A 27,175-nucleotide genomic window follows, 5' to 3' on the forward strand; every position below is an offset into this window, starting at 1 on the left:
ATCAGATTTTGCTTTTGCAGTTGTGCAACACAAGCACATGTCCTTTCTTAATGTGACCAAAATAGGGCCCTCAAAATTCAGGTTTTGATCAAATCAGCAAGTAAAATCTGTCTCCTATTCTGAACTGCCCCACAATTTTTGGTTCTCAAAAGTGGCCTGGAAAGTTCATAAGTACAATCTTTCTCATGATGTGAGACTCCTGGTATTTCCTGCTTCCAGTTTGGCTAGACATGCTGCAACAGTTGCTCTTCTCATGGTATCTGGGTATGGTAGCTGGTTCTAAATGGAAACCCCAGACCTAGATGCCTGCATCTTTTAAGTCACCAAGTAGTTGAGCCCAAATAAAGAAACAAATCTGCCAAATGGCCCCAAACTCAGTAACTGATTCACTGTGGTCTGAAGGTGTTCAAATTCTAGATTCAGAAATCTCAACTCTCAAATATTAGCATAACACCCTAACAGGAAAGAAGCAGTGTAGAGAAAGATGAAAATATAAATAGATAAAGGTGGAAATTAGCTAAACATGATCTTGGTCATGTTCTATCTTGACTTGATGGTCAAGATCTGTGAGAGCACATGAACTGTCTTCAGTTCAGGTAATACCACCTGTCTACTCCAAAGGGAGTCAGCCTAGTCCTGTTTACTGAATGCAGCTTCTGCTAAACTAGCCTGTAATTTAAGGAAACGCTGAGGCAAGGGAAGTGACTTTTTCTGTTGCCTGCCTTGGGAATGGGACATAATAGTTTCTGCTTCTGTGCCACTCAATCTCTGTTTTGATATTAAATTTAGTAGACGGATTGGGCCCAAAAGCTGTGAAATACTTCTGGAATATCTTGGTTTATGATCTTTTTGAACAAAGAGGCCAAGCTGTATTAATTATTTTCTCAAATGCAGACACATTACTGTAAGTCCTACTGGCTTCTAAAATGTTATTTCCTAAACTGTTATTTTTTAAGCTATATTGTTTTAATATTAGTTTTCTCACTGATTTCAATTAAGATGTAAGAGATATGGCTCTCCCCAGTGGACTTCAATATATCAGGCAGCTGGAAGTATTGGCTTTTTAATGAGACCTAGAAAGGTCTAGATGAAAATCTCAGCAAAGGAAATCCTATGCTCTCAAAATCCCAACACACACATCCTGGCATGCAAATCTTGCAACAATCAGCATTGCTGGTTTCGGTATCACCATGACTGGGACTGAAGGGTTAGGAGATCGCTAACAGGCAGCAGAGATTTTTGCTATGAACATGATGACTAGCTGCAGTCTTGCCCCTACTTGGGAGTACCCGAAAGATGTTGCTGTCAATCATTAGGCTCAATGAATAGCCCTGGTTGTCTCAGCCCAGCTCCTAGAAAACGGAAAACCATTCCTTGAGGCTACTAGTAATAATGGCCTTGTTTGCTAGCAGTTACAGCATCATAGCCAAAGAATGCACAGTCATGGAAACTGAACTCCCCTATTGTCTGTCAGGGTGCTTCTGCCAGGTCGAGGCTAAAGTCTGTTGGCAGGAGAGGGTGGGGAAAATCTGCACCAGATTCTCAGGACAGAGCAAATGCTTCTGTAAATTGTGTCCAGCATCCCTCATCAGTGGCAAATTTACTCAAGTAGTTTAACCACGCAGTATGACCTTGTAGTGCGTGCCACCTTGGCATTGTCTGTCACATCACCTCTGACTGATTCTGGAACTTCACTCAGCAGCTTGATTCAATGGCTGAGGAGGACATAATCTGAACTGATCCTTTCTTGGCAAAGGTACTACATCTCCAGAAATTCTTGTTGCAGATAGGACTGTTATGGAAGTTCATTTTCTTTCTAGCTAGCAAATGGGATGGCAACCGACTTGCAAGGGAAAAAGTTGTTTATTTTTTTTCTAAAGGTCTTCACATGATTTTTCACAGAAGGTATTTCTTGCTTGCCAGATGGAATGTTCATCCAACATGGCAGATATGGGGAAAAAAAATAAATTTGGAGGTAAATGTTTCATCTGCTGCTGTTGAAAGTTTACTTAGGCTAGTAGTCTGAATGGGAATAATTCCATCTGAGGATAAAGAATTTAAATCAATCCATATTCTCCTCCTATTATCAGTATCTAGCCATGACTCATCCTGCTGGGATCAGGCCGTCTGTTGCATTGATAAATACTTCAAGCTCATAACTGAAGGAATACTGGAAAGTGAAATCTAGGCACTAATACTTGATTACTATTAAGACTTATAGGACAAAGCTTTTGCATAGGATTAAATAGTCATGTGTCATAATACCATCCATGGCTAGCCCATGGTAGGATTGTGGATTTTGCCAGTGACTTTTACTATGATGTGAAGATAATTTTGAGTTTTGGCTATTATTCTTGCAATAATGAAGTATCCATCTGCTGTGACAGTGGAAAGGGTGTGAACTTTGTGAGCAAGTCTAACTATTGGTGAAGGTACCTGACAATTGGTGAAGGTTATATGTTATTTTTATTGCACCAGTGCCCTAAACCTTGCATCAAGAGTGTATGGACAAGCATAGTCCCAAAGAGTTTGCAGAGCAGAATCTTAATAGGCAAGAGGTGAATCATGCTGCAGCAGGAGGGAAGATGGTTGGGTTCCCTCAGTGGGGTGCAGTTACAGCATGAAGCAATATGGTAGCAGTCCCATGGCCACAACAAAGTCTTCTTTCCCAGAAGACTGATTATTTTATTCAATATGTTTTCATCTTGAATTCAGATCAGGACAGCTGAGTGGTGGTTGGTCAGTTTAGAGCTTTACAGACTACTACTGCCGTAAACTCCATAAAGACATTTGCTTAGTTAATTATTAATACCAAGAAATTTGTATTCCTCAGCTCTTATTTAGAATGCCTCATTGTGACATTTTGTTTGTTTTTTGGTTTTGTTCTATGATTCATGGTATCTCCTGAGCAGGTAAAAGATGACAAGGATAAAGGAAAAGCACCCAAAGAAGAAATGAAAAGCATCTGGGATCGTAAGAAGGGAGTTCCTGAACAAAAGGCACAGAACGGAGAACGTGAACTCACTGCCCCAAAACTTAAATCTACTGAGAATGCTTTTGGGTAAGTTCCAAGTAAGCATTAGTCTTGCTTATGCTATATCAGGGCAGGGGGGCATCTCTGCTTAATAGCCTTGTTGCTGCTGAGTAGAAGACTTCGGTTGGCAGTATCAGGACAGGCTCTAGTGTTCATTGGGTTGCTAGGTACACAGTAAGGCTCTTGGCCTATTTTATAATGAACTGCCTGCACATTGCTGTGGTAAACAAAATGAAGTACAGAAAGCAGATGTGAATAGCCTTGCTTCCTCAGTAGTCTAGTGGCTGATTTTTGCTCTGCTGTGGTTTTCCTTCCTTGAAGGACATTTATTTCTAATATCTTCGCAGAGGCCAATAATGACAGCAGCTCAGATTTTGTGCTCTCTTAACTTTCTAAGTCAGATCTCAACCTTTACCGACATAACCTATTTCCAGTTTCCCACCTGCTTTTAATCAGACTTCATATCAACATGGAAAACAATCCAGTTCCTAACACTTGAAAGAGCTTCTCTATTGATTTCAAGGCAAAACTTACAATTAATGGCTTCTCTATAAAAGTGGTTTTTTTCAGTTAGGTGAAACCCTCTCCTAGCCCAAATGTTCTAATTTTTGTCTTTTTATAAGATCTATCACATTTTGATTTTTGTTTTTATTTTCGAAAAACGGCTTTATGGCTATATTGGGAAATTCAATGAAGTGAGCAAATTAGTGAAAATTTTATTAAAGAAAGATTCCGCCTGCTAAAAGGAGGGGATACACAAAGCAGAGCAAAAGTTCCTATTTTTAGCAGAAAACCAGGAAAGAATAGCTTAGAGATCTGCTTAATTTTTTTTTTCTTCTGCACCTCTCTTCCTCTTTTTACACTGACAGAGGCAAAGAAAAGGTTAAGCTCTCCAGAGACTTTGAGAAATCTATGCATGGGATTTGCTGTTGTATCTCAGCATTCCCTTTGTGATTGTTCCGGGGAAAACAAACTTTCTCAGAATAAAATGCAGTTCAGAAGTCCCTGGAGACACCATGACCTAAGGCCAAAAGACAGACAGAGATAGACATGGAATAGCAGGAAATTTGCCTTGCTCAGAAGTGTCCTGCTTCATGACTTGGGTCACATCATCAATAACATGAGAATGGTTTTCTAAAAATATGTTGGTTGTGTTTTCATTTGCTTTACTTCCTGTGGGAGACAAGCCTTACTGGCAACATGCAGTTTCCACTCCTTTTTTTCCTTTTTCTGTTTTTCTTCTATGATTTCCCAAATGTGGGAAGAAGCCTTTTTAATAGCCTTTCATCATCTGAGTAGAAGGCTTGGGCTAGCAACATCAGCAGAGGCTCTACTGTTCATTGTGTTATTAGGTATGAATTAAGGCTCTTGGCTTATTTTCTAATGAACTGCACCCACGTCGCTGGGCTTTGTTTGGAAATACCTTCTTGTTTTTACATGAACATACCAGATACTAGTTAGGAAGCATGTAACTTGGCCAACTCTCTGTGGTGAGAACTAAGAACTGAATAGGGTAGTGGAGGATAGAGAAAATTCTTATCTGTGTCTTGTTTCTCTACGTCAGTCAGTAAGAGAAATACAGAATAAACCCTCATTTTATGGCTTCCCCTTCCCATCTCCCCTCCCACCTGCCTTCCTCCCTATTCTCATACAGCACTGCAAAAGTCCTAAATATGATGTAACATGTTTTTTCACATTGTTATAACATTTTTGGCTCCCACAAACCACTTCTTTCCTTTTCCTCTTTGTCTGAAAGCTGGCAACCAACTTTATTTCTTAGCACCAAAGAGGTGCTTACGAAACTCTTCCTCCACCCAGTATCTCAATACTAATTTCCCACTGTCGGCAGCAGAGAACAGATATTCCCAGAATCTGTTGAAAACATAAGAGTTTGGGAGGTGGAGGAAAATAAAGAGAAATACTGCCAGTTTATTGTTTGCTATTTTGGTTTGTGCAGAAGCAGTAGGGGAAGTCCTGAGAATAAAATATGAGAATAAAGCAGCATTAGAATAAAATAAGCTATAAACTTTAAATGTCCTTCTTTGTAAGACTTGAGGTCTCCAAACAAAAATATTAAGACTAGATTCTACCTTTGGCTTTCGTTAGTTGAAAGCTGAGAGTAGCTGTTAATTTTATTGAGGTTGATTGCACTGAAGTCACTGAGGACTAACCTTTTTTTCTGTGCTGATATAAACTGGGGTGGCTATTTATTAAGAGAATCTTGGTAAATCTTATGGTTTTAGTTCTCTTAATTCTGAGGGCTATTTGCCCTTGCCAGAGATATCATTATGTCTATCAGGAGTGAGCTCTTGCATTTTCTTTGGGCCTAGATCTTGCAAGTCTGGGTGGGCTGGCAACAGAGATTTCAGAGACCCAGAGGAAAAAAAAAAAAAAGAAGGAAAAAAAATAGTGAAGTTCTTAGGATGTTTGCTATAAAAGCCATTCACTTGCAATGAAGCAGGAAGGCTTTAAAATAGCCAGGGATTTCTCATGGCCCGTGAAGGATAGATGCACTGGAACCTTAGAAATATTTAGTGCTTTATTAGAGGCTTGTGGAACATTTTGGTTTCTCAGTACCTCTGCAAACCGAATCAGAGGTATTTCAGGCTGGATGCCAAAAATCATACCTCACACCTCAGGTATTGGTACTCACTTTGTTTTTGAATGGGCCAAATGAAATTTCAAATAAAGTTTCGAATGTTTTCTCACAATGATTTAGTTAGTTGTGTATGTATTTTTCATCAAAAAGCATGAGTTCCTTTCTTTAATTAGGTGTCATTACCTGATGCAAGCTCTTATTCATGGCCACTTACATTAACTTGATGCTTATGGCAGAGGGTGATCCTGAGGTTCTGCTTTCATGTTTTACGTGATTTCACTGCAAAACCACATTTGGGAATAGGGCCTAGAGCAGAAACAGATTGTGATAAGGTGATATTAGGGAAATACGTGTTGTGTACTTGTAACTCTAAGTGAAGAAATTGGGCATAAAAATGTACTGGAAGTACATACATTCAGACCTCTGAACCAATTTTTTCCTTAGCTTTGCTTTGTGATATTGCACTCTTGCATAGAAAAGACTTTGTAAAACAAAGTAAGAACATTGCAAAACAATTGCCAGGTCCTACTACTGAAATTACAAACTTGCACAGCTGAAGTACAGAAGCAGAATTCATATAATAGCATCAATCTGGTTATGTCATTTTGCAATATAATTATTTTAATGATAAAATTCTTAAATCATGCATGTTGTGCTAGAAATTAATTTAATCCAATTTGGTAACACCATGTGAGGGCAAAGAACTCTGTGTTAGTATATTCTATTGTGATATTAAAACCACAGGTAATTCAGCTCTGGTCCTACAGCCTATGTTTTATGGTTAATTCCATCTAGATGGAATCTGGTATCTATCTGAATGAAGAGCTCTTTTGTAGGATTGGGTATGATTCACCATATTGCAAATTTGTATGATATTTGTTCTTCATGTTGTCATCTCTAATCTGATTGTCTCTAAAAGTTATTGTTATTGTTGGAATGCTTAATTTGTACCATTTTGTGATACTATACTCTGCAACGCTCTGGTTGCATTAATGAAGCCATTAATATCCAGCTTTTTCAAATGCCAACAGAACAGAGAAGAAAGTGTTTTTTTTTTAATCCATAAGTACATTCCCTTTCTCTCTCTTGTAGATAGCTGATGTCTCTTAGGTATCTATCTCCTTGTCAGCAGTATATTAAATACAGTCAGGGAGAAGCCATTTGTCTAAACACTGAGGTGGTAATTATTTAACTAGGTGATGCTATCTGACTCTGTTGAAAGTATGTACTTCACCTATTTAAGTTATTTGGGATTTAGGTTTTTTAGGTATTCATTCTTTCTGCCTCAGATATTAAAGCTGGTTGAAAACTTCTGGTTTTCTCCTGTAGAAAGTTGCCATTAATTAATAATTTCCAATTCCTTAATAAAAAGTCATACTTTCCCTGGAAAATGTTTGATGAGCCTTTCTGCTCATACAGGCTGAGAGAGTTAGAGTGATTAAGTGTTACAGGTTAGGCAGGACCCTCTTTAGATTTTTAAAACATTGTTGAAGCTGTGAGATTCCCTTCCTGCTCTTATATCCTGCTTTCCCCAAGTAATTTGTTCATCCCCAAAGATGTTTCTCTTTTTTTTACAGGGTTTATAAAAAAATACTTGCCTTTGAAAGCAAAGGATTAGTGTGTCTTTCATCACACAGAACACAGCATAATATTTTTGCTATGTGATCTTTATATGTAAATTTATCCCATTTAAAATCAACAGAGAGGAGTTATAGCTTTCCACTGCTTTGTCTGTATGGGTGTAATAGGCTTTTGAAAGTGTTTCTTCTGCATACCGCACAGCAAAGGTGTGAAACTTACAGTTTACTGTATACCATAGAGATGCTGATGAGATACAACTCCTCTTGCTGAAGTTACATGATACGTTAAATATTTCAAGCTCAGTTAATGAATTCTCCTAAAAATGGAGCTGGCCTGAGTTCTCAGGCAGGGTGGTGCAACTCCTGTGCACACAGATACATGAAAGACTCTTTCCTCACTGCCAGTGGGTGGGAGAGCTGCTCCTCTCAATACCCCAGCTTACTAACTCCTGATGAAAATGTCTGGGGCCTGTCATAGTTTGCAAAGAGCAAAAGGTCTTATAAGGCAATATCTCTGAGTGACAGGCTCTCATGTTGTTTCTGAGTGCATGGCAGCAGGTGGATCTGGCCAGAGGAAGGCAAAACCCATGTTGCATCACCTTCCGTTTCATTTTTTTCCCAGACGTTCCAATTTGAAAGGGACCACAAACGCCGAGGAAGCAAAGCTGGGCTCTCAGGTTGAGGTTGCAAAGCGGCTAGAAGATCAGCGCCGTCGCCGAGGCGAGAACGACGAGCTTGAGAAGCTGAAGGAGAAGCAGCAGGAGGCGGCAGCAGAGCTGGACGAACTGAAGAAAAGGCGGGAGGAGCGCCGAAAAATCCTGGAGGAAGAGGAGCAGAAAAAGAAGCAGGAGGAGGCTGAGAGGAAAGTCAGAGAGGAGGTAAGTATAAAATATGAAGTATTCGATTCTGGTTTTATTCCCTTGTTACTGCTTTACTTCCACTGGCCTTGCACTAGTTAGTAACACTTTACAGCAGTGTCTGTAAAGACACTTGAAAGCAAAGAAGAGGCTGTTGGTCAATGGGTCTGTATTTAACAAAAGGGTAGAATGATGCCATGGGATACCCTTCATGGGCAAGGAATGAGCATGGAACAAGGAAAGCAAGACCAAACACAACCATGCATACAGGCCAAAGTGTGCTGCTGCTTCTTGGTTCTAATGTTGCTGTGTGGGGAGCTGCTGCTGAACCTTTACTTCAAATTATACCCTTTTTGTGGGCCCTCTGGGTTTTGTTCCTTTCTGAGCATTGCTGTTTCTTAGCATCTGTCAGGAGATGGTTTGTTGAAACATACCTTGACTTTGAATATACTACCCAGCATTAAAACCATCCTGTTTTTTAACCTTCAGATTTAACTAGAAGTATACCATATTTGATATCAAGTGACCACATCACATAGATGGGTCACACCCAAAATAAAACATGTAATCACCCAGGGTAGAAAGAAATTCAACAGTTCTAGCCTCAGGAAATACAGGGCTCTAATATATGTCTTCCTGAGTCAGGATTTAATCTGTGATAGCTGTGAATTTTTCATCCTATCGGGGATGCAAAATATCAGGAGCAGTGTTATAGCCACAGAGTTCTTAATTTCTTTGGGGTGTCTTTTTGCCATTACACAAATTGAATTACAAAGCACATGTAAAAGTTTATCTGCTGCAGATGAGCTGTAATGCTAATGTTATATACAGGTATGATGGGCTACATCTCATTAGGAAGGCATTCTTGTCTATTTAAATATTGAGTACCCAAGCACATCTGTTTGCTTGTACTTTCTCTGCCAAGGGACTCTATAAATAGGATTTCCAAATCTCTGGTGCATCATTTAGGAATCTTAGTTGTTTGAAAAACAAATAGTAGATGAATAATAATAGTGTTTGGCAGCTGAATGCCAATTGCTTTTAGTATGCTAAGAAATTTACAGTAAAACTGTACCTTGCGGGTCAGATGCTGCTGACCACTGGTTACAATGGTTATGCTTTGAGGGCTTCTGGTTTGGCTTGTAGCTTATGAAGTAAAAATTAATGTTCTGTCTTTGGAAGAAAAGATGTAAGCATTTAGTCTTCACTTTTTTGGGCACTGATTGATTTTTCCTTGTTACATATCCTTAACTTTGGCACAAGTGCCAGAGTAGATGGACAGAACAGGAAAATGATGATACATGAGGATATAGAGAAACTGATTTTGAGTGGTTTTATAAATGTGCTTTTTTTCTCTCTTTATATGGCACTGGTAGCACTACATGGCAAAAGTCCGGTGACCTCACTGTGAGGAGACACTAAAGCAGCACCGACTAGCTGCCTTTCCTACTTCCTTAACATTGTGATATTATGAGTCTCAGTACATTGCTAGGGTTTAGATAGGTCACTGAATTTCTTTGACTGGCATAAAAATCTGTTCTTAGAAAATGTGGTAAATGTTTGCAGGACTACAAAGCCATGTAATGGTAATGTAGTTCCTGAAAGAATAAGTGACCTTTCATGTTTTCATAAGGAGGAAAAGAGGAGGATGAAGGAAGAAATTGAAAGGAGAAGGGCTGAAGCTGCTGAAAAACGTCAAAAAATGCCAGAAGATGGTGTATCTGAAGACAAGAAGCCATTTAAATGTTTCAGTCCTAAAGGTTCATCTCTCAAGGTAACCTCCCTGCCGATTTCTATACAGAACACAAAAGGTAATGGGGGTTGCAGTTCAAACCAACAGCCAAAAATCAAAGCAGTGTGGAAATACCTGAAATCAGACCTGTGACAATGCTCTGAAATAAACCTTAGCCTGAAATGTTTTGCTGAAAACTTTGTTCACTGGCATGATTGAAAATTAGAGATCCTTTATAAAACCAGAATCTAGATTGTTTACCTGTTCTTGTTGAAGAAAAATGTCAAAAAAAGTATCTTTACCTTCAAGATAAAATTATTTTGGAAACTTACAGCTGTATTACTGTGTTAATTTTCCATGCTAATTTATTATAGGAATACTTTGTGAGCTGGAGTAGATAAAGATCACAAATGTTCTCACTCTCCTTCCACATCCATAATTACTTTCTTCCTTGCCAGCTTACTTTGTCTTTAAATGTATGCAGCCTAATCATCATAAATTGAAACTGCCCCATGTGGGAGTTCTAGTTTATGTTTAATTCTTCTAAAAATAACATCTAGAAGTACTGGGCTGGATTTCATTTTCTTACATAACAGGAAGAAAAACCCAAACTTCTATCACTGCAGGAATTTCTAAGTGGTCTTCTGTGGCCTGTATTATACTGAAAGTCAGATAAATCAATTAAATGGCCTTTCAGCATGGAAGAGGAATCCTGGCCCCACTGAAATTACCGGGAACTTTGTTTTGGTATTCAGTCCACTTGCCTTTTCAGCTCAAGATCTAACTAAAGATCTATTAATTGTTTCAACTATTTTTCCTTTTCTCATTTTGTGTCATTAATCATTTAAGAATCCAAAGTGTTTGTCAAAAAAATGCCCCTTAGTGGGCATGAGGAGAAAAAGGAATCAGGCAGGAGGCTGTCAGGTAGGAACTCATTGAACCATGAAGTGGATCTCCATGGGATTAAGAACTGTATTTGTTGAATGACAGACTGCATTTGGTCAAAATCACATTTCTGGTCACAGTGAGCTACACTTTGAACCAATCTGGATCTTCAGCCCCATGCTGTTTTGGGTTCAGTTCTAGCAAATGCAGTCAGTGTCCAAATGCTTTTGACTGGAACTTGCCTTTGAGTTCTCAGATACATTTGAACCTGAAATATAATGACAAAATGCATATAGGTCTACATGAAGATTGCCAAGCTTTATAATATGCTCCTATTGGATAATAGGAACAAATGGTCTTGCCATTTTGGTTGCAAAAGATCGTGTCAATAACAGACACTATAAATGTACAGCTTCTTCCCAACCCTCCTGGGAGGGTTTTTTTTCTTCTCTCTGTTCATTTAGATGCCATTTATGACATATATTTGGAGCTCTGGTTCACAGATGACTCAGAAGAAAGGAAATTATACTTGAAAACACATAATATATAGATCATAATTTTGGAGAGAGTGGGAAAAACATGATTTGGCAGGAGGTTAATAACTTTCAGAATTTTTTGGACCAGTGCTACACTATTCTACTATTCTAAGTGGTTTTTTAGAGGAAAACTGGAATTTTCCAAATGTCTTTAAACATCCAAGGTCCTTTTTTTTTTTTATGGTGATAATTGATGCTGGGCTTTATGGCTTTTTAGGTAGAAGTTTTTAGTTACAAAAACTGATACATGCAACTGTACACACTTTTTCTCTGTTTCTATCCCTGGGAAATTGGTCACACTGTATGTATTTCCTCCAGTGTCTGTGGGTGGCCAGAATAGATATGTAATGCTGTTGAACTTCACGCCCTAAACTGTTTCTTGGCCTTCTGTGATCAATAGCTCAGGAGAGAATAATATCATTTTAATAACCTAATGTCAAACTTAATGTCAAACTTCAGCTTTTAGAAGACAGGATATTTCATTACCTTTCATTTGGACAGACTTCTCAGGCTGGTCTAACCTGGCCAGTGCATAGCTTTCTCATTGTCTGTTATGCGCTTCCCAAGTTATCTTTTGACTTGTAAAGCATCTGGCACATATTTTCTCTCTTGATGAATGTATCATCTGGTTAGATGTGTCATGAGTCATGTGAAAGCCCTAAATACACAACTGTGGGTGGGTGGAATTAATAATGAAAAAGGGAGGCTCAGTATTAAAATACTGTATGATACATGTGCACATTCTGACTTCTAGATCATAATCTGGAATAGCATCTTTTTCTCCTTCCTTGTCCTTCCTGATGTGATAAGTTTTGGGGAAGAAAAAGAAGTTCCTGGGATTAACTAACTTAGATAAGGAAAGTAGGGCATGCTGTTTACTAAGTGAACTAGAAGAACAAAGGAAAGAAGGGAGATAAACTGAAAAGCAGTGTGACATATTAACATCTTATGGACACTGCATTTATCCATGAGGCAGGGCATGGGCCAGCAGGACATGCAGACTCAGAACTGAGAGAGCAAGATGTGCAACCCATCTCCCTGTATTGCATGGCTCGTGCATGTACCTATATAAATGTAGGTATAAAAACACAGGCATAATATGCACATATTTAAAAAGAACTACTGCCAGGCCTCTAATAAATCACAGCCTACACAGTGTTGACAGGTCCTGTTGTTTTAACTGTTAAAGACAGTATTTCCCTGAAACTTGAGACATTACTTCAGCACAACTATCACATCAGCATGAAGTCTTCCCACTGACAGCATGAGGGCTGGTGCCTTCTGAGGGCACAGTGAAAAGGAAGCATCGAAAGTTCATCACTAGCTCAGGGACAGAAGCAGCTTGGATTTCTCAGGGCTAGTGGGGTCCCTGTGGGCCACAACAGCAGTACCAAACCTCTATTCAACCTCTGCCCTCTCTCTTGGTTTATTTTATAAGGACAAAGACTGGAGCAACATCTGCTGCTCTCCCATCCTGCTCTAGCTCATGCTTTCACTGGTTTAGTTCACACAAATGGTGCTGCAGTAGAAGAATGAGATTTCCTGCATAATCTTCGTTCATTTTCCTTTTTAGATAAGTTTATTCCTCATGTTTTCTTTGTGAAGAAGTGCTACTGACTTCTTGTCTAACTATTCTCTAGGTCAATCAGGAGAGAACAGGATATTTCAGTACTAAGTCTCTTCTGGGGGGCGAGCTCCACCACTACAGAAATGCAAAAGCTGTTAGGCATTGAAGGGGGGAAGCACAACAGGAGCCTGGGAGCCTGCGGTATCTCCTGTCATTGTAGAAAACGTCTCCGGGGAAACATGGGCTGATGCGGCATCCTGCACACTCTACAAGGCAATGTTGACAGCTGGGCCAGAAGATAGGACTTTTCAGGGCTTGAGATTTCTTTCTTCTTAGAGACCTGTCTTGTCCTATCTCATGATCTCAATACCTGACAGCTGGAGCAGTGACTGGAAAGAGACTGCAGCCAATCAGTTCTTTCTAGATGAGCAGCTCTTGCAGCAGAGGGAAGATAGAGTGGTAAGAACACAATTTGTGACACCTGTATTTCCCCCATCTTTGATGCGGATGGCAGCACCTCTAGTCTGCCAGGTAAACTGGAGTAAATTGGTGCACTGCACAGGTGCTGCTGATATCAGCTAAAAGCCCAACTGTACTTAATGAAGCAAAAGAACACATGAGCCACTTGGGGAGGAAAAGGCCCTTTACTCCTAGGTACTGCCACTACAAATGGCTTTCCATTAGGTTCTTCCACCTGTTGGGCATGAGGCAAAATTATAATAGAGGGATTTCTGTTTTCTGTGTGCATTATTCCTTTTCATTCTTGACCTGTTTTTTGAGAAGAGTTTTATTATGTATGAGTTTACAACACTTTCTGTCACATGACATCTAACAATCAGTTTTAAATTCCCAAGAATCATTTGATACATTTGTATGAAACAAATTTTACTGGGAATATCTAGATGTTTTTAGTTTTCTGAGACATTGGCTCAAATTGCGTATTAGTTCATTCCTCTTTCTGTTTCTGTTCTTGGAGAATATACAGATGGAAGTCAGTGTACTTTGAGACCCACACTTCAACTGCATTTTTAATAGGCAAGGCATTTCTTGCACAATCAGTGAACAAAGCATGTCTGTGCAATATTGAATGTGGATAAATGCATACGTATATCTCTGTACAACATCTTGCTTAATTTATTCCTTGCTACCTATATGTACTGACCCCGCAGAGTAAGGCCGTAATTGGGTGTGAGAATTGAACCATTGGTTTCATTTCATCTGACTTTACCAGCAGAAGGGTACATGTCCACCTAAGCATTTTGTTGTCTAATCTAAACTTCTTCAGTAGTTAACAGAGTGGGAGCCACCCTCAGTGGACAAGCAACCCCACCTTTCCTAGGGTGAGGTGAGCTTCTCGGCCTCTCCACTGGCTGTAGAAGGAACCAAAATGAATAATTTTGACTAAATGCTTAACTTTCAACAACTCAGGTTACGTGGGAGAGATGCAGCCCAAGATCCTGTGCTTTTTCTCTCTGGTCATAATTTAATTAGAGGCTGCATTTTTTGAAGTATGTGTGTCTTGTGTCAGAGGTTTGGAATTCCATGGCGAAAAAACATAGTCCAAGCTCTTTAATAAGATCCTGTTTAAATGAACGTATTGAAAAAAAATTATTTGTATTTCCTGGTCTCAAATTGAGAAAATATCTTTCATTTTGCACTAACCACCTTGCTTTGCCTGTTTCTCTTACAGATCTATTTTGTAATACTCTTTACAGTATGTGCCACACATTTTAAAGTTTATGCATGGAGTTTATGTGGTGTGTGGTAGATATATGACCTTTAGATGTTTCTGTGCAGTCTGAGTGTAGTCAACCTATGTGTTGAATACATGTGCGTATACAGGTGTGTTTTCTCTAAGTGTATTCAAAGTGTGCTTCTGTTTCATGCATGTTGTATTTTGAGGAAGGTGCTCTAGAACAAATTCTCGTATAAATGTGCAGAAAATGTGTTATCTGTCCACACAAGACACCTGTTTCAGATCTGGGGGTCGCTTCCTAACTCTGCTTTCCTCTTTAACTTATTTTCTGGTTTGCTTCCTCACTCTCCTGTTCTGAACGATCCATGACTTATTCCTGAAATGACTCAGGGCAGGTGCTCTGAGAGCTGCTGTTTCCAGCAGGTAAAGAATGACCCCATGTCTTTTTACTATGACACCACAAATACATGTCCCTCTTCACTACAACCTATCCCCCTCTTACACCAATGCCTAATGAAGCCAGGTTTTCCTGCTGTGTGGAGACATCTCTCCCTCCTTAACATAGGAAAACTAGAAAGAGTTGACTGTTAGCCCCTTTGAAGAGCTGTCCCTCTTGTAAGATTTCAAGTTGATTCTCAGTTCATCGGAATTATGCTGTCAATAAATTATTAGTTACCATCAGTCCAGGTTCTTTGAGTCAGTCCATATTGTTTGTTCTTGGGGCCAGCCAGGGTTTCACTGATGTAGCTGGGGAATTACCCATTTATACACAGCAGGGGAGAAAACAGTGACTTTTGTTGGTGGTGTAACTCATCATTTCAATGAGGATTTTTTTTAAGCTTTTTGTGGCCCAGAAATCAGTGTTTTGAGAAAATTTTCCTCCTATACCATATTCGAGGAGAGGTGACTAGTTTAAGTTAGATGTGTCTAGTCACTTTTCATCTAATAATTAACTTGCTTGTTTTATGGCAATGCCGACTGTATTTGCTCTGGGTGAAACTAAGTTGTGAGCTGTTGAAGCTGGCAGAAGAAGACCCGCAGATCCCGACTTGTGCGCACGGCGGCTCTTCAGCTCCTGCCTGGTGTACTGCTGCCGCCTTGTGTCAATAGCGCGTAGAGAAACTTGGTACACGCCCGGGCAAAGCCCATCTTTCCACTCACGGCTGTGTTTAGATCATGAATTGGTAACTAAAACTGTTAATGTAAATTACTCTGTAAATTGTGTGTATATATGTATTGGCGCTTTAGAAGTGCCCTTGATTTGGACAGATGATAGCTGGAGTTCCTCCAGTGAGCTTGTTTGGCAAATTCTGCACTGAAGTGAACTGCTGAAGTATTTGCTTATACAGACTTGAGAAATAAAACATGCATTGATGGGATTGCTGTGGGATTTAGTATTCTGGTATAGCGTGCTAAAGGCACTGAGGAGAGCCATTTAAAGGAATGGCTGTCATTGCCTAATTTTAAAAGCGTGAATGCCTCAGCAGTCGCTGTTCAAGTAACTTGTAAATGGACAACACATACTGAGGCTGGGGAATCCCCAGGAAACCAGCCAGGCTAATTAATAGTCATTTCTATCCCCTGGAGCTGCTTTTGTATATTTTACTCTGAAGTGGAACTGTAGATCCTGGGACAAGAAATGGAACAATGCAATGTGGAAGACACTGGAGGAGGTTTGCAAATAGGCTTCCCTCATCATTAAATATTTTAAAACTTTATTCAGGGATGGAGTCTTTTTGTTTTCAAATTATTGAGACATTTGCCATAAGTCGTATGAGACCTTCATGGTTATTTTTCCCTGGAAACATGACAATATTTTCCTATACACAGACTAGAAAATAACGATGAAATATGAGATATTAGCTTGTATAATAACAGCTGGTAAATATTGACTCAGCAATGACCCTGCTTGAATATGAGCAGCGTACAGGCTGATTGTTTTTTTTTAGAGCTCAAATTCAATTGTCAATATCCTGCAAGAACATGCATGAGATAGGGTACGTAGCTAACCCCCAAACCTGGACTAGTCTGATGGTTCAACTCAGAAAATGCAGGAGATATGGAGATATGAGGAAATTTTACATAGATTTTGTGAATATCAACCCCTTGCACAATATGAACTCTTCTCTCCTTTCTATATTGGTGATTTATTCTCTTGTTACAAACGAGGCCCTGAAGAAATATGCAGGATGCAAAAAATTAATGCAGAAAATATATCCGTAACAGGCTCCTAACTATAAATCCTGTGTTTGTGTCTGTGGTGATTTCTGTTGGAATGCATCTCTTTCAGACTGGCCTTTTGACATTTGAAATGACATTTTAGCCTGGCCTTGTACAGGCTGCCTTTTTGTTAACTTTAACCATACAGCTCTTGTTTCTCTTTTTTCTAGATAGAGGAGCGAGCAGAATTTTTGAACAAATCCGCTCAGAAGAGGTAAAGCAATGAAACAATAAGTTCAGTCAAAAAGCAGTGTTCAATTGGAGGGATTAATAATTTCTTTCTCCCTTTTTTCTATTTGTACAGTGGTATGAAACCCACCCATACAACTGCAGTTGTCTCAAAAATTGACAGCAGGCTTGAGCAATACACTAGTGCAATTGAGGTAAGTTAATTCCGCATCTGGATGGCTCTAGTTAGTAATGGCTTTTGAGATTTTCATCAGCCTATGTTTTACTGTTCAAGAATTGCAGGCATTTTTGGTCACAAGCCCTTTTTCAACGTGACTTCGAGAACAAAACACTTGAGGCACACCTATAACTAACTTCTAGACATATATCCAAATAAAACCTCAGATTCCTATCTTCCCTTTCATGCTATAATTTACTCTGCTTTGTAAGCTCGGAGTAGTTTTTGAAGGACTCAGTCAGCATTTCTTGAGTGACAGTTGCATCCTCTTTTTGGCTGCTGAGAGTACTATCAGCAGAGAGCTGATAGTCAGCCTGAGCAAAGCTGACTTAGCAGCTTATTTAGGAGAGCAATGAACTGGGCCTGTGCTGCTGGCTGGCACTTCAGAGTGAAATTCCTTGGCAAAGAAAGACACTTCAGTGAACTAGGGATTTAAGTAGTGCAAAGAAAAAACAATCAGAACAAAATGCTGAATTTGACCCCAGGTGATTTTGACAAGTTGTGGCTAATAATGTGCCAGAAGACAGAACTGAGGGATTTTTCTTTTCATAGTCCAAGCAAAAATAGATGCTTGCTTTTTTGTTTTAAACTGTTTTCATAAAGGAGTGAGTGTAGGCAATGTGGAAGCTACTAGATAATGTAGCTTAGTCCCTTATTCCTTAAAAAACTGCCTCATTCAAAATATACTATAACTGCTGAATTTTACCCCTAGAATCATGATGTTGTCTGTGACAGAAGAATCAGAGTCTGATGCTGAATGACAGAGCAGTCTTTTTCCCCTGTCTCTGCAAAAGGATTTCCTTATCAGTGTCCCTGAAAGAGCCATGAGCACGGGATGCAAGTGCTAAGACTTGGAAGAGGACAAATGAAAGCCTTGGAGCAGTTGTGTGCTGAGCTGTGGTTTGCAATAAGCCTTAGAAACTCAACAGATGCAAAAATCTAAGTGATTGCAGTTTTCATAGCTGGTCATGTCAAGGGTATAACTGCAAATCAAACTGGGAAGAGTCTCAGTGGTACCTCTTGAGCTGGGTTCTCCTTCCTATGATCGTTGTTAGAACCACTTATAACTGCTGCATTCTCCAGCACTGCCCAGAGTCAAACCACTCTACAACTCCAGCTCTTAATGCCAAAATCAACTGGCCTTAATTCTTCTGCAGGGCACAAAGGCTGCAAGACCAGCTAAGCCAGCAGCTTCTGACCTTCCAGTTCCAGCTGAGGGTGTCCGTAATATCAAGAGCATGTGGGAGAAAGGGAATGTTTTTTCATCCCCCTCTGGAACAGGAACACCAAATAAGGTATGTGTTTAGTTTTACATAGCGATTATAAAGAATTATGTTATGCGCCTGACATTGCCATTCATGTTCCTATGAATAAGCCTGGCTTCTCCTGTTAACATCACTGGTAAAGAATATCTCAAAGGATCCTGAGGTCTTCAAAAAACCACAAAATTATGGGGCTGCAATATTGAGTATAACGACATACTGAGCTAAGTTATGAGACATTCCAGAGCCACATCAGGTATCTTAGACAAATACATCTGAGTAGTTCAAGCGGAGTACAAAGAAATTCTTTGTGTTGGGAAACATTCTTTTGGGGGGCAGAGGAGAGTTAAATAGGCAAGATAATGATGATGCTTTATAGATAATGCATAGAAGCATTTGTGAGACCTTTATTTTTTCTATGTAAATTCTTAAGGCAACATTTCTTTTCTAGAAATTTATGTGAATTGATAATCATTCATCATAAGCAAAGAACTGAGCCATGGATTGAAGGGGGTTATTACAGATAACCATGAAATTTCAGTAACTTGTACTAATCTTTTAAAGTTTTATTTTAATGATTTAAAATTTAGCCCACTTAACTTCCTTAACTCTTCTACTGTGTGGCTTTGTTGTTTGTTTCTTGGGTTTATTTTTGTTGTTGTGGGTTTTTTTTTGTTTTTTGTGTTTTTTTAATTTTAGTTAGGCAAAACAAAAATAGACTGTTGTCTCTTCAGATAAAGATTTTTTTTTTGCTTGGAATTTGGGGTTATGACAGAAACACCAAGTTTATGTCTAATGTTTATTCCTGGATTAGCACTAAAGTGGAAATAATATTGTCATTTCACAGTTAATCAGTGTTGAAAACTAGAGGCTAGTAGTACTGTGTGGTTTATAGGGACAATATCTTCAGAGTACACAACGTGACACTTACCTAGCCATAGTCTCAGTGAGGAGATCTATATTAAACTCAGGGTTGGCTTTGTTTTTAAATCTAAGCTGTGGAAAACATAGCAGAAGCTATTCTGAAAGTCTTCTGATTAGATTTTATCATTTTTCAGGAAACTGCTGGACTGAAGGTTGGTGTCTCCAGTCGTATCAATGAGTGGTTAACCAAGACCCCCGAGAGCAACAAATCACCTGCTCCAAAACCTTCTGTAAGTAAACTTACAACAACAGTCTCTTCAGCAAGTGGGCTCTCTCCTGCAGCAGAGGTGGTGATGGTGCTTCCTCAAGCAGCTGATGGTCTTTGGAGGAACTTTGCTGCATGTCCTCTCTTGGAAGCTCACAGAGGCCTTCTGGCTGTTGACTCCTGAAAAGTGGGAGAGGAAGCAAGGCAGTTCTCACCTTAAAGCTTAGAGGTGCTCTAAAAAGACCTCTTTTAGCACTTCTCAGGTAGAGAAGTATGTTAATCTACCACCTGTGAAAGGCCCACCACTGATTTAGAAATTACCAGCCATAGACCTTGGGTGAAACACTTGTGCATTGACCCTTGCCTGTAAATAGCTTTCAAGTGTATTTTTAAGCACAACACTTTAATCCTTTAAGAACCTAAATGGGATTTCTAATGAAGGCCTTTTAGCATGCCCATTACTTCAACAAGAATCAAAGCAGAAAATGTTATCAACGCAATAAAATAGGAGCATGAGAAGCAGCAGTGTGGATGTGGAAAGGTGTAGAAACAGCTAATTGTGAGGATTGTAATGGAAGGCTGGGGATGAGGAGCTGAAGATATCAATATTGGAGAATGGCAAGTTAATGATTTAACTTTGGGATTTAATTCAAGAACTGGTTTCTCCCCCATATCCTTGTGTAGTGTTTTTCTGCCAGTTACATTTTATAGAAGGTGTAGCCTTAAAAGCTCTTTTCTAATTCACACTCCTATTTGCTCAAAAGAGGACCTTGAGATTTGCACTGCTGTCCCTAATGCTGGTATATACTGGTAGCTATATGGAGATTGTGCCCTTATGGACATAAATATAAAAACAGAAGTCCTTGTGGCACAGCATCTGCCCCCAGATTTTCCTCCCTCTTAAGTTACATCTTTTAAGTAATGTAAAACTAACATCTTGTTTTCCCCTCAGCCAACTGTTTCTATCTATGTCTTCATTTCCCTCTTTCTCAATAGATTGTTCTTTCTTCTTTCAATATATCTGCTTGAAGGAATCTGACCTCCTCCTATTCTTCTTTGAGGGTCTGTTTGCTAAGCTGGTCAGGTAAACCTGTTTATAATTGACTGTGAAGAATGACATATATCTTAATGTGTGATTTGTACTTCCCCCCCCCCCCCCCCCCCCCGGATGAATCAAATGGAAACCTATAATTTCTTAGTTAGCAAATAAATTCCTACCCCATCACATACCACCAAAATAAAGAACTGAAGTTTTTGTGACCATCAAGATTCTTACGGGTTTTGGAACAACATTCAATTAAAAGTAGAAGGAGCAAAGTTCTCAATTAGCTTTATGACGAACCTATATCACAGATCCCAAATTATTACAGGATTATGGAATGGTCCACTGCTGAACTCTCCTTTTGAAGTACAATATTGGCTAAAAGTCTTAACCAGCAGCAACCCTCTTTGCCTGTATATTATGATCAAGTCTAGAGCATCTATGCTGGTTGCATGATTTCTACCCCTTGCAGAAATCACATTTCCATTCATCACTGGGCATTTTCTATCCCAAGTTAGAAATTCTTAAGTGCAGAAAACTACCTATCTATCTATGGATGGCAAGAGCAAGATTCAGAAACTGTGCATGATTCGAACATTTTAAAAAGGAGAATACTAATGTCTAAACTAGTTTTGAGAGTCTTTTTATTTGCTAACCACAGAGCTAGATACCAACCCAACTGTCCTTAAGCAGATGCATTGCTACTAGCCTAGCATATGGCATCTTGATTTGTAGCCATGCTGTTCCTCAAGCAGCTTGACGTTTTTATCAAGTTTTGGCTAAAGTCTAATTTAAAATACACTAATTTTCAGAGACTATTATTATTTACTAATGGCTTTAATTCACCTGCTTTTTCTTTTTCTATTGGGCTAGTGATTGGTACATGCTAAGGTTTTAAAGGATACATAATAAATTCAAATGAATATGAAGGACTGAAGTGTTAAATCCTGAAACCTGTATGTAAGAATGCAAGGGAGGATCCACTTTTCTGTGGTATGAGAATTCCTACAACATTGGTTTACAGGTTTTTTTTTTTAATTAAATATTTTATTTCTGATCTAAAATAATAAGGCAAGCTGCTTTTGAATTCCCCCTTGATAGAAATATCTTTATATTAAGAAAAATCTTTTTCATTTGCAAAAGTTGGAGTTGTCTGTCTTAAAGACCCAAATGTGCAGTAATTTTTCAGTCTACTCCTTAGGATGAACATAATAAGTTATGGCCAGTCTGTGCAGTACTAAGAATAGATGCAGCAGAACTGTTTTTTGCCATAAAGCATGTGGAGTCATTATGTAAAGTGTCATTGATAGACTCTGTGGATGCTCCTCAAATTTTTTTTATAAGGAAGTCACATTTTGACTTCTTCTCTAACAAATTAAAATAAGCCTGAACTAATGTTGGTTTGTGTTCTCTGACATTAATTTTTAAATACAGGATTTAAAACCAGGAGACGTGTCTGGCAAACGTAATCTCTGGGAGAAGCAGTCAGTTGAAAAGCCAGCTCCTTCTTCTAAGGTAACACTTCAGTGTATTGTTAAAAGAATAATAGCCTTATGGGTTGCTTTCTAGGAGGAAGGTGCCTTTTACCTCCATATGGTCAGTCAGTTGGAATTAGGCATTTACATGTTTGTTATCCTGCCTTTTTATCTGTACAAGAAAGTACAATGACATACAGAAAGTCATGGGCAGCATGTAACTTTTATATTCTTTCCTATTTAGCAGCTCTGTTAAGGCTGTGTTGTGAGTAGAAATCTGTCCTTTGCATGGAGTTGATTTTTTTTTTCTTGTTATAAATAGCTTTGTTTTCACATATTCAAGTTTAATAATGGGTTATGATTTTTCAAACAGGTATCAGCTATGGGGAAAAAATCAGAGACTAATGGTAAGTAATTCTGATAAGACACCTCCATGTTAAATAGAAACACTGCTGTGTTTTCACACAGGCGTGTCCATGTTTCAAAATTCTACAGCTTTTAATATTAATGCACACACCCCCCCTTCTGTCTTTAGCCTTTCAACAGCTCCACTGCAATATCATCAAAACATGAATGTTTGAGAAATAAACCTAAATCACCTTTCTAGGGAGATTAAGGGTTAGCAGTATTCCAGCCACGATTGCAAAGCCTTGTTTGAGTTACATGCATAGCATGTTTGCTGTAGCTGGAGAGTATTGCTAATCTGTGTGACGTCTGACAAATGGTCATTTAACTACAGCAAATGCAAGGCATCTGGGAAAGGCTCTTTTAAGGTTGCAGCAACAATTGATATGCCTTTCATGAGCAGAGAGAACCCAGAAAATGAGGCTATTGCAGCAACATTATTTGAGCAGAAATGGAAGATTTCAGCACTACTACTGAGAATGAGCCCTGCACCTGATTTTGAACACTGCCACTGGGTAATGGTAAAGCCTGATGAAAACTCAGCAGTGTTGATTTTGAAAAACAGTTCTGGCTGGTTGTGAGCCCCATGTGCTCCTGCACACCCAGACTGGACTGGAGTTCAAATGCACTCAGCAGCAGCACTGTTTTTACTGAAGCTGTGCATTAGTGTCTTCACAAGGCACACTACTGTCATTTTGAAACTACTAGTTTAAGAAAGAAAACCTAGTTGTAAAGAAAGAAATTGGCAAAATTGCTCTCCTAGCTTGCTTAAATTTTAATCTAAAACACTCCAAATAAAACTAAAGGAATTATGTGTTTGGAAGTGTTCAAAAACAGCGTAAACAAGGCCCTTAGTAACATGGTTTAGGGGTGAGCTTGGCAGTGCTGGGATAACAGTTGGACTTGATCTTAAAGGTCTTTTCCAGCCTAGTTGATTCTATGATTCTAAGGAGCAGTGGGGAAGAATGGAAATTTACTGATTAATTTAACAGCATTATAGATGCTTTGCAACATCCCTTGACTCTTCACTAGGAATGAAATGATAAAATATAGAAAAACATTTGGTTTGCTAAACATTAATATGTGAAGAAAAGTGAGTGCACATCCATATGTGAAGCCAGAGGTATGGTATACCTGTGAACTTATCAATTTGGAATCACACAGACCAGAACAGTTTTCCTTCCCCCCGCCCTTCTCCTTTTTTGAACTCAGCTGTTAGGAGAGGGGGTTTTGGGCTCACTCAGTGTTAGCACAGCTCTATTCCTGTGGAAGGTGCCAGTAGTCATGTGTCATCGCAGAGCCAGCTGAGTGATTCAGGAACTCAAAGCCTGAGCGAGATGAGGGCTTTGCAGGAAGAGGCTCTCAGGAGACTTGTCGTGGGTTCAGAGCGTGTGCGCCAAGCACTGCAGCACAGCTCACCTTAGCACAGCAGCCGCCTGCATGCAGCTGGGTTGAGCTCTAGGTGCAGCAACCACCACATTTCTGAATGGGAAGCTCCTGAGCTCTTCCCGAGCTGCTTTCAGGGGCTGTTGGAGGTGAAAGAGATGAAATCCTGCATGTCCTCTTGGAGACCAGCTCTGAGCAAACCCAGTCCATGACCCACAGCACCATCCAGCTTGTGTCTTGCTTTCTTACATGGTGTTAATCTACAGCCATGCCATCTCTGTTTTAGGGATGTGTTTGGGTTATTTCAAGTGGTCTTTAATCTTTCTCTTTCTCAGCAGGTTTGAGACAATTTGAGAAAGAACCGTAGAAGGCCACTAAAGACGCTGGACCAATCAGCTGGGGAAAAAAAAAAAAGGAAAAAGTGCTAAATTGTTCTTTTTATATTTATGTTTATTTACCAAAATCTCTTTTTGCATTATCCCAGTTAAAACCATGTATATTAGCACTGTATTTAATAATCAGTCTAGACATTCATCATAATAGTACTGCCTTTGCACAAGAGCCTTTATTCCTAAAGATCTTTATTCCTAAAGAAACCCATGCTGTGAAATATATAGACTCTTCTACTGATAGTCATAACTATGTATCTGAACAGTGATTTCAACTGGCAAAAGAAGTCAGCCCAAAATGTGTGTAAAGTGAAGTTGCTTAAGAAAGGTGTGCAGTAAACCTATAAAAACAACGGTTACTTTTGTAATACAGAAGTCTTTTCCTTCTGCACTTTAGACTAAGGCATGGAAGAAATATCTTTAGTTGACAATGTAATATTTTCTGTAAGCTGCCCATGTCATGAGAAATACTGCATCAATAACATGTTTTAATTTTTTTGTTTTATACTTTTTTTAAGCATCAATTTTTCCATTCTAGTTTAAGTTAATACTTAAATTTGGATGATTATGTTAGCTGACAGCGGTACTGATATTTCTTTTTGTTGTTAGTGACTAGTAATTGAATGCAATTTAGAATATATATACACACATAGCTTTACAAAGTTTAGCCTAAAGGCACTACTAATGGTAGAATGCTTTAATACGTGCTAGAGTATTATATTTAGTAATAAACATACATAATTAGCCAATATCACAGCTTAAAAAAAAATAAAGACAGAATCACACACTTTTCTATAGTAAGATTTCATAATTGCCATTAGAGGTATGGTGAGTTAAGTATTAAAAAATTTTAAATGTCAGTTGCCCAGTAATGGGTAAGTAAAAAGAAAGTATAGTTTTTAAAAGAGGAAAAGGTAAGGGTATAGAGGGTCAAAAATAGGTCACTTGTATAAAACGTTGTAGTTTAATTTATATAAAGCTACCATAATGAAAAAGAAAAAAAACCTAACCACAGTTGGAGCTTGTTTCAGACTGTACACTAGATCTTGCCATCCATTAGTGCCGTACACTAAGTCCACTGAAAATGAAGTAAACCTCTATCTTTGTAGTGCTTCTTTTTAACTCTCTCTCCCAAATATCTTATTTACAGATGTTTTCATTTGTATATAGTAAACACACAGCTATAAGACATCAGCTTGTTTTGAATCTACATGCCATGCAGTTCAGCATTTACATCCTACAGTGTATGGATGGCATAAACTGAGCAACTGAAGTAGCCCCTGAGCATATTGTTAACAGCTATGTTTTGCACCAGAACTACCAGGATCTCCCTTTTCACCACTTCCATCTCTTACAGCATCTGACTCCTTCCTAAAGAAGAATAATGTTTTATTTCAACCCAGAGATGAGATCCCCTGCTTGTCTGAAACATCCTGTTTACATATAGAGATGCACGTAGTTATCTGTAGGGGGTGAAACTGTGCCTGACATTGTCTGTGAGTTGTCATGTTTTTTGTTTAGGGGTTTTGTAAACACTCTTCTGAGTCTTTCAAATACATCCGATAGCTGCAATAAAAACGATTTGTTCAAACAATGTATTCTGAAACTGCATCCACAATAAATGGAATATTTCCATCAGCAGCCCCCAGTTTTTTAATGAGTAGGAATGAGCCAGTTGTAACTTGGATAGGAATACTGCAAAGGCTGTGTCATTGAAAAGAAGCTCAAAGGGTGTCTCTCCTGACCCATTATCCTACAGTAGGCAACCAAGTGGTAAAAGTAGAAATTTCAACCTACATATTCTTGTGGGAGGGAATAAAAACTCAGTTGTTGTGCTTATCAGTACACGATGGGAGCTGTGCATCGTCCAGAAGCCAGTGTGCCTGTCGAAGTAGGTTCTGATATAGCAGTACAGCCTTCTGCTTCCTTGTCTCAAAAAATGTTTCCTGTGTGACAACCAGCCTGTTTCTTCTGTCTACCTCAAATGTGCTTCCAGGCTTTGCATGATCACAGGGACCAAGCCTGGGGAACTGCTGGCTCCTATGTGCTTTGCTTTTGCTCTAACAGCAGCACAGCATGTAATGCCCTACTCTAAACCTGGTCATGGTCATCTGAAAGAGGCCCCCTAGGCTGCTGCCAGCTCCACAGGAAGCAATGGGAAGGCTGCAGCAAGCAGCTGCGAAAAAAGACACTGCCTAATTTAACCTGAAAAGATCTTGTACGCTTGGAAGTGTGCCTGTTCTGCCTCACGTGAAGGGACACTTTTCCTTGCTGATGTAGAGAAATTTCTTCTGCTCCTGGTTATTGCCTTTTCTGAGAGCATGGAAACATGCTGTTTTGGGGTTAATACCCTAATACCATGAAGTGGTGTGGTCATGGGTTGTTCCCACCAGCTGGCACCACCTCCTGGCAGAATTCACCAAAGACAAATACCCTAGTGGCAGACTCAGCAAGTTTTTTGCCATTCTGATACCACTCTTCAGACAATACCAAATTGTCATCTTAGTTTCTGATCACGGTTTCCTGCAGTTCACTCAGCATCCTAGCCAGGCTTTCTCATGTCAGTGTGTGGAGTACCACATAACAGCCTTTTTCAAACCTGCTGTTGCTTTGGCCTGGCAATACCTACCTGGAAATAATTTAAAACAAATGTGAGTTTACCTCAGGGTTTGGTGTTTTTAAAGAAAATATTTTCTATGTTTTCCTTAGATAAAGCCAACCCTTGTCTGGACAGGCTGTTCTGAATGCTGCCAGCAGAGCTGCAGAAATCTAATGTTATGTTTGAGACTACTAGAGGTAGTCTGTTTGATTTTGTAGGTAGTCCTTATATTCAGTGGGGTTGATTTTGATATGTGTTATCATTGTATATGATGCTGTCTTCAACCTTTCACCAGTAATCACTCAAGACTTCAGTTTCTAGGTCTTCAGAGAGAGCTGCATGAGGTAACAGGTACAACTTTGTTCTTTAGCATTAG

General features: G+C 39.2%; 1 protein-coding gene across 12 annotated transcripts in view; it reads left to right on the plus strand.

Annotated features, from left to right (window-relative positions):
• Positions 1-25,841, plus strand: part of CALD1 (caldesmon 1) — a 197,047-nt gene extending 171,206 nt beyond the window's left edge. For 10 of the 12 annotated variants that reach the window (XM_062616683.1, XM_062616680.1, XM_062616682.1 and 7 more), the window contains 10 exons: positions 2,913-3,061; positions 7,836-8,091; positions 9,704-9,844; positions 16,877-16,920; positions 17,011-17,089; positions 18,270-18,407; positions 19,433-19,528; positions 21,980-22,060; positions 22,394-22,427; positions 24,147-25,841. In XM_062616683.1, the coding sequence (XP_062472667.1) occupies positions 2,913-3,061; positions 7,836-8,091; positions 9,704-9,844; positions 16,877-16,920; positions 17,011-17,089; positions 18,270-18,407; positions 19,433-19,528; positions 21,980-22,060; positions 22,394-22,427; positions 24,147-24,178 (1,050 nt within the window). In that variant the 3' untranslated portion in view covers positions 24,179-25,841. The remainder of the gene's footprint in view (positions 1-2,912; positions 3,062-7,835; positions 8,092-9,703; positions 9,845-16,876; positions 16,921-17,010; positions 17,090-18,269; positions 18,408-19,432; positions 19,529-21,979; positions 22,061-22,393; positions 22,428-24,146) is intronic. The other 2 variants (XM_062616684.1, XM_062616692.1) reach the window with 1 other exon arrangement.
• The last annotated feature ends 1,334 nt before the right edge of the window (positions 25,842-27,175 follow it).

This window comes from Pezoporus occidentalis, unplaced genomic scaffold, assembly GCF_034315485.1.
Source record: "Pezoporus occidentalis ecotype Australia unplaced genomic scaffold, CSIRO_AGI_Poc_V1 ctg19, whole genome shotgun sequence".
NCBI lineage: Eukaryota > Metazoa > Chordata > Aves > Psittaciformes > Psittacidae > Pezoporus > Pezoporus occidentalis.